The sequence below is a fragment of the Physeter macrocephalus genome, chromosome 16 (assembly GCF_002837175.3).
Source record: "Physeter macrocephalus isolate SW-GA chromosome 16, ASM283717v5, whole genome shotgun sequence".
In the NCBI taxonomy this organism is placed as follows: Eukaryota; Metazoa; Chordata; class Mammalia; order Artiodactyla; family Physeteridae; genus Physeter; species Physeter macrocephalus.
In genome coordinates this window covers 58,903,006-58,911,227 of record NC_041229.1, presented here as the reverse complement: position 1 = coordinate 58,911,227, position 8,222 = coordinate 58,903,006, and the positions used below count along the sequence as shown (strand labels likewise).

Here is an 8,222-nt window from a genome sequence, read left to right as displayed (position 1 = left end):
GTTAGGGATTGTTCTAATTTCATACTTTTACATGTAGCTGTCCAGTTTTCCCAGCACCACTTATTGAAGAGGCTGTCTTTTCTCCACTGTATATCCTTCCCTCCTTTATCAAAGATAAGGTGACCATATGTGTGTGGGTTTATCTCTGGGCTTTCTATCCTGTTTCATTGATCTATATTTCTGTTTTTGTGCCAGTACCATACTGTCTTGATTACTGTAGCCTTGTAGTATAGTCTGAAGTCAGGGAGCCTGATTCCTCCAGCTCCATTTATCTTTCTCAAGATTGCTTTGGCTATTCGGGGTCTTTTGTGTTTCCATACAAATTGTGAAATTTTTTGTTCTAGTTCTGTAAAAAATGCTATTGGTAATTTGATAAGGATTGCATTGAATCTGTAGATTGCTTTGGGTAGTAGAGTCATTTTCACAATGTTGATTCTTCCAGTCCAAGAACATGGTATATTTCTCCACCTATTTGTATCATCTTTAATTTCTTTCATCAGTGTCTTATAGTTTTCTGCATACAAGTCTTTTGTCTCCTTAGGTAGGTTTATTCCTAGATATTTTATTCTTTTTGTTGCAATGGTAAATGGGAGTGTTTTCTTAATTTCACTCTCAGATTTTTCATCATTAGTGTATAAGAATTTGGCTGCATCAGGTCTTAGTTGCGGCACGTGGGATCTTCGCTGTGGCATGCGGGATCTTTCGTTGTGGTGTGTGAGCTTCTCTCTAGTTGTGGTGTGTGGGCTCTCTAGTTGCGGCACGCAGGCTCCCTAGTTGTGGCTTGTGGGCTTCAGAGTGCGCGGGCTCAGTAGTTGTGGCACGCGGGCTTAGTTGCCCCACGGCATGTGGGATCTTAGTTCCCCAACCAGGGATCAAACCCACATCCCCTGCATTGGAAGGTGGTTTCTTAACCACTGGACCACCAGGGAAGTCCCTAGCTATATTTTGTATTCCAGAAATTCAGATGTTATAACATATCTGAGAACAGCCTGTTCAGTCACATAGACCTGGGTTTAAATTGCAGTTCTGCCTTTTACTTGCTGGTTGACCTTGGCCAATTCCTATTTTTTTGAGCTGCAGTTTCTTTATTTGTAAATGAAGATAAAAATAATGAGGATTAAAGGAGAATATGTATATATCAGCAAGTCCTTCTTTGAAGGGAATCTGGGTGGCATATCTCTGGGTCTACCACAGTGAATATGTGTATAGAGATCCTATTTTTTACATACACACTGTTCTGTACCTTAGGTTTTTAGTTTTTATTGTTATTCACTTAACAAAGTATGTTGGAGATTTTTTTTTGTTTTTTTTTTTCGGTACGCGGGCCTCTCACCGTCGCGGCCCCCCCCCCGTTGCGGAGCACAGGCTCCGGACGCGCAGGCCCAGCGGCCACGGCCCACGGGCCCAGCCGCTCCGCGGCACGTGAGATCCTCCCGGACCGGGGCACGAACCCGCGTCCCCCGCATTGGCAGGCGGGCTCCCAACCACTGCGCCACCAGGGAAGCCCTATGTTGGAGATTATTACATATCAACACAAATAAAGCAAATTAGATAGTTTAAAAAACTTTGTGGAAATCTGTGATTGTCCTTTTTCCTGGTTGTATTTGCCACCTGTCTCTTTCTCTGAACAATCTTCATTGGAAAACTTCAAAAGGATTATCGCCTGTTGAGGAACAGAGAAAATGAGAGCCCTGTGAAAATGTATTTGTCCCCCTACCACCAGTGGCTCTAGCAGGAGAGAATTTCTCACAGAAAGATGGGTGGTGGGGATTAGATATAGTCCAGGGGCCAAACGCAGAGAAAAACGGGGTAAACCGAGTGTCAGCTCAGGATCAAGAAATAGCTCTGTTCTTTAAACCAGCAAGAGGCTCACTATCCCCAAATATTCCAGTTCACAATGGAGAATTTGTCTCCTCATGTATGATCTATCTGTCCCTGGAGGAGCTTTGAAACAGGTTTGTCTTATTTTCTCTCTTTTAGGTGGCATTCTGCTGAGCGTCAGTCGGCACTACAGGTCACAGCCCACGCATGGCATTGGAAGATACAAGCACCTAGTTAAAGCACAAGAGGTAAAAGGGGCAGGGGTCCTTTAGAAAAGGATAGTGTGCAGCTTTTACAAAGACCCCGAAGATCAGATGTGCATAGGTTGGATTATACTGGAGCTAGAAAGGATAGAGGGTTGTCCCTCAGTCCTCTCCAGTTAATTAGTTTGGATATGATCCAGAGTGGAGATGTTTTTGCCAGTTCCTAGTCTTGTCCCTAGGCCAGGTTATCACAGTGAAAAGCAAATGATTTGGTTTTATTATTTGTGACACTTAAAGAAAATATCTTCTTAGTACTTAGTTCAATATGGACCTCACAATGGAAATGATATGTTCAGTTCAGTTGAATGAATGGTTTGTGGCACATAGAGGTGGATTCACATTTTCAGCCAAATAGCTGATTTTTAGAGTATTTACAGATTTAAAATATGTATGTGTTTCTTGAATCCATTATCACAGATAACTGGGAGTTATTTCTAAGCATTGTAAGATTATTTAGCCTATTTCTTTGGCTCCAGCTGAAGGATTGCTTCTGTGGGGGTTAGATTTTTTGTGCATTTGCAGAGGATTTTGTAGGGGGATGGACACAAAACTGGCTTGAAAGTCAGACAGTCTAGCTTTGAGTCACGATTCTATCACTTCCTGTAAACAGTATAGTTAGGAAGATTTCGCTGTTCTACTTGGGGAGATTTCAACATCCCTTTTGGTTCTTTGGCTTAGTTCGATGCTCCCATGCAACCCCGCACATCTCCCATTGTCTCTCTCACCTTGGCAGAGGTCCAGTACCACTGCATTTGGGCCTCAGAAGCCACTAAACTTGCCACGTTCTTCTGAGCAACATCCTTATATCAAGGAATTTCATGACAGGAATGTTGCCACACCTGAGGCTTGTATCAGGCACCTTCCCAGCAGGAAACAGCCCTACTAAAATTGTTCCTTTGTGATGAGAAGAGTACTGAATTGGGAACCAGGAAACTTGTGTTCTAGGCTTGGTTCTGCCAGTTATTAGCTTCGTGGTTTGGGGTAAGTTAACCTAACCTCTTTGGGCATGGCAGGCCCTGAAATTATATGTAAAATGTTTTCTATGTGTGACTTTTTCTGGAAAGAGAGTCCATAGTTTTGTCAGACTCTTCACAAAGTTTGAGAAACTCTGGATTAGAATATCTTCAAGAGTCTTTCAGCTCTGATATTATGTAACTCCATTATGCTATGATACATTTTTCAAACATCTATTATGTGCTAGGTACTGTTGGGGGTGCCTTGCCTATTCAGACTGAGTTGCAGTAAAATTTTATAGTATGAATGAACAAGACCTTGTTCATGCTCACAGGGAGCTGATAAACCACTAGAGATAAGACACAAATAATTATGCTCCCAAGCAGAAAGTGACAAGTGCTAAAAGGAAGATACAAAGTGCTATTTAAAATTCAGAAGAAGGAGTGATTTACACCCTTTCTGAGTTGTGACACCCCAGAGTAAGTTCTTGGAGTTGTTTTATTTTGGGATATCCCCCTTCTAAAAGTCTCACCTAAATTAGCAGAAAATAAAATTAGTTTTGTTTGGGTGTGAGTTTTTTGTTTTTTTTAATTTCTTGGGATCCTCCCTAATGGATAATTTTCTGTATATACCATGCTCTGGCCCACTCCTTGGCTTGTTATAAAAGGAAGCTTAATGGCATGTCTAATGCCATCTGTCCCATCTTTCTCTCCAGCCTCCTCTCCCATCTCATGGATACCATACTCAAATCATCATACTGTTTTGAGACCTCTCACATGCTCTTCTCTCTACTTGGAAGACCTTCTCTCCTTCTTCACTTGGCTAATACATTCTGAACATCTAAATCCGATTGAGGAAGCAGGATGAGGAGGGGAAGAACAAATCTCCCCTTCTGAGAAACCACTGATTCCCTGCACTGGGTTACATGTCCTACCATGAGCTGCTGGAGTTCCTTGTGCTTCCTCTATCCTAGGACTTGCTGCTTTGTGTTAACCACCTGTTTTGATGACTGTTTCTCCTCCTAGATGATGAGCATCCTCAGGGTAGAGGCCATGTCTCATATTTTTTCTGTATCCTCAGTGTCCAGCACAAAGCCTGGCATCAAGTAGAGGACAATAAATATTGACTGAGCTGAACCTAAATGTGGTTATTGGAGCTGCCCTGAGGTTTTGTAAATCAGAGCTGGCAAACACCCCATTCTCTGCAAACAGCTGCCTCCAGATGACCTTTGTTGCTTGAAGGGAGTGATGCTCCCTTTTGTTAGGGCTGTAGGCTTTTCTCTGATGGCATTCATTGTTCCAGGGTGGCTAGCACAATAGGGCTGGATAGTGGTGGAAGCTGCTAGAGGCTCCTCACTTCCCACACGGAACAGCACAATGAAAACTTTCATCTGCCAGCTTACAGAGGCTCTGTCCCAAGTCCCTGTCTCTTTGTACCCCTGGGGAACTGGACTGGAAAAGGTAGAAGTCATCTTTTGGCTTCCTTTCTTCCCTGAACTTAGAACCTAGAAAAAACAATAAACAGCCATATTCCCATTTTTTCTTCTCTGACTCTCAGGCTGGCTCCTCTACTCTCTTGAGCCTTACATCCCTGAGACAAGAGTTAATTCTCATGCACAAAGTGGCCAACCCTTGTCCCTTTTTTGCTGGTATAATCTCTTCACTCCTCCTTCCAAAGGTCCCACACTCAGCCTTATGACTCCTGAACCTTGGGAAGGAAAAGGCACATCTACCTCACCTCAGCTTTCCTTGTCAATACTGGTTTTATCTCTATCTTGCATGGCCTGGTTTATAACTCTAGGTTGGTTCCCATCCCTCCATCCTGTGCCCTTGTCCTTGATGCTTCTCTGAGGAGTTAATGAGAAGAGAGATGAAAACGAAGCTTCCTCTTGGGTGGCAGCATGGGGGATGATAGCAAACCATTTTTTCTGTATGCTCAGTGGGATTCCGGGTCTCTCAGCACAGACCCAATCTCCTTCTTAGTGATTTCCCATTTTGCACCCTATACTTCAGGCTCATTTTCTCATACACCCATTCTGTCTCATGCTTCTGTGTCTTTGTACATGCTCTTTCTTCTTTAAGACATGATATCTTCCTTTTTCTTCTCTCATCATGTAAGGCCCACCTTGACTCATGGCAGTGAGGGATCACACTTCAGAGCATATCTGCAGCCATAGCACTGTGTCTCAGTGTGTAATCTCATTATTCCTTCAAGCGCCCTGCATCATTCTGTTAAATTTAAAAGGCTTCAGATTGTTTGGAGTGATTTTTATTTGATAAAAATAAAAAGAATATAGTCCTTCACATTTGTATAGTGCTAGGTCATATCTCCCAAAACCACTTACTTACTTGCCCTCAGCTGTTGTTCAGCCTCCAATTTTAGGGTAATAGCAGCCCAAGAATAAAAGCATTGCCAAGAGGAAGATGTGGGAGGATAAAATGGAGACAACATAAATTGCTGTCAGTTTTAGCTGTTATATGTTCTGTTTTTCAGGCTCTGGGGCAAGAGAGTAAGGTTTTTGAACTCAGACAATTTATTTCCTCTTTGTAGAACAGCCACTAGGAATCAAGATACCTTTTCTCTTGGAAACTTCATGCTGTTCTGACTGTTGACATAGAGGAGGTGTTTGTCATTTCTGACACCTGCTTATTTTGTTGTAGCACTCATAGATTGATCAGCTCTAACAGCCACAAGTCTGTGAGGAGACTGTGACATCATTCCCAGAAAAATCAGCAGATCAGAATCACTTTGTGGTGATAGTCCTAGCTTCCTGGAAACAGAAAGATTGGTTTTGCTGGCCTGGTGACTGTAGGGCTAGACATGGATTATAGGACTGGCTTACAGAGAGTTGTTTTAAACTAGCATCCATGTTTTCCCTCAAGTCTGCCTCTTGTAACTCATTGAAAAGAACAACCGTTATTGAGTGTCTGCTATGTGCCAGGCACTGTGCTTTGCACAGATGATGCTGTGGTGAGTGGGACACAGTCTCTTATTACAAAAAGTATGAAGTGGCCTGGGAAGGATAGTGCTCAAAAATGTAGCTAAAATACATGTGGGAAGTGCTTTGCTTGGGAAATGAACTAAATATCAAGAGAGCAAAGTTGAAGATGCAGTTCTCCCTGAAGGGGTCAGTGGAGGTGTTATAGAGTTCAGCTCAACAAACATTTATTAAATACTACCTGTATTCTTGCACTGAATATGTAAAGCAAACTGACACTCATCTAGGAGTATGCAGTTGCTTAGGGTAGCTGGAAACACTGGGGCTGTAAAAACTATAAAAGAGTTTCCCAGAGCTTTTCCAGGCACAGAGCGATTCCTGTGAAGACCTGACTTTTAGCCTGTGCCACTACAGCACCCTGGTCTCCAGCCCACTGGGCTCTCATCCTGCCTTGCCTCTTCTGCTAAATTACAACAGTGTCAGAGTTTTAGAGAGATTCATTTTTGATATGAGTAAAAGTAATGATCTCTTTCCATTTTCAAAGTGCTTTCACATCCATTATCTCAGTGCCTCTCAAACCATAGGCCCTTGGAACACTGGTGATCCTAGAATGGAACCTCTCCTCAGGTTTAATAATGGCAATCTTCCACATTTTAGAAAGACAATTAAGTTAATGGATAGAATTTTCTAAATTACAAGTTTTTCTCCCATCAGTTTTACTTGATGGAAATAAATGATAACATAGAAACTCATATGTTTTCATATTTTTTGAAATGCAGAGAACTCCATTTATATAATCTAACCATATGTTCTGCTAGTTAAGTCATTCTTGTTTTATACAATGAAAGCACACTGATGAGTATTTCATGTGCTTCACAAAGGGAAACGTGATTTTTTCTTAGGCCCTTTGTAACCAACAGATTTGACAGCCATGCTTTTTGCTTCACCAACTATCCTGTGAGGTAGACTGGGCAGAAAAGGAAACTGAGGAGCATAAGTGATTTCTCTATGACCATATGGCTAGTAAATAACAGAATTAGAACCAGAATTTAATTCAGCTCAACTCAACATTTAATATTTCTGGACTGTAGGAATAGAGAAATGAATGAGACATAATACTTTCTTATTGAGGTAGTGGTTTGGCTGCCATAAGAGGGAGATCCCCTCAGTCAAGGGGCTTAAACAAGATAGAGTTTATTTTTCTGTCATATAAAGTATAGGTAGATATTCCCGCCTTTTGTTTTGCAACACTTATACTGCTTCTATCTCATAGTCTGAGATGGCTGCCTCCACTTAAGCCTTCATGTCCACATTCCAACCAGCAGGAAGGGGAAAGGGAAAGCAGTATGCGTGAGCTTGTATCCCACTGGCCAGAACTTGTTCACATAACCATACCCAGCTGCAAGATTGGTTGGGAAATGTAATTTTTATTATAAATGGTCATGTGCCCAGGTAAAATTCAGCAGGTCCGTGATTAAAGAGAAAAGAGAGAATAGATATTGAGGAAACTGGCAGGCTCTGCATACCTTCCTTAAAGAGAAAGACGGAGATTAAGAGAAATGTTTTAGAATTAGGCAGACCCAAGTTAAAGATTCAGTTCTTATGCTTACTAGTGTATGTCCTTGGGTAAGTTACTTAACTTTTACAAGTCACAATTTTCTTGCCTTTAAATAACCATGTTATTTAAATGCTTTGTGAGAAGTAAGTTAAAAAAGAAAGTTTTAAGTACTTAGCATAGTGTCTGAAACATGGAGGCCATAAGTAGTTACTGGTGGTGATAATGATGATGCTGATGATGGCATTAGTCCCTCTTTTTCCAATCCCATAGCACTCTATTTTCCTCCCTTAAAACATACATCTTCTTATAATTGTTCTATGTATGCCTTTCCCAATAGATTGCAAGTTTCAGCAAGCAGAGACTATGGCTGTCGTGTTTACTATCATATCCCCATTGCTAACCCTGGTCTGGGTTATCACTATGGGTCAGAAAATATTTGTTGAATAAATGGATACATGTGATAAGTGATAGTGGTGTATAATGGGGAGGGGATTGCTATGTGAACACATAGGAGTAGTAGTACCTAACTCAGCATGAGGAATGAGGGAAGGCTTCCTGGAAGAGCATGAACAGTCTTAAAAAATGACTAAGAGGGACTTCCCTTGCGGTCCAGTGGTTAAGATGCCACGCTTTCACTGCAGGGGGCACGGGTTCCATCCCTGATCAGGGAACTAAGATCCTGCATGCC

The 8,222-nt window shown here is 41.8% G+C and overlaps 1 protein-coding gene across 1 annotated transcript in view; it reads left to right on the top strand.

The window, feature by feature from the left end:
• Positions 1–8,222, top strand: part of MRPL48 (mitochondrial ribosomal protein L48) — a 51,926-nt gene that overhangs the window by 24,523 nt on the left and 19,181 nt on the right. Inside the window, exon 4 of the mRNA XM_007113288.3 lies at positions 1,981–2,069. Within this exon, the coding sequence (XP_007113350.1) occupies positions 1,981–2,069 (89 nt within the window). The remainder of the gene's footprint in view (positions 1–1,980; positions 2,070–8,222) is intronic.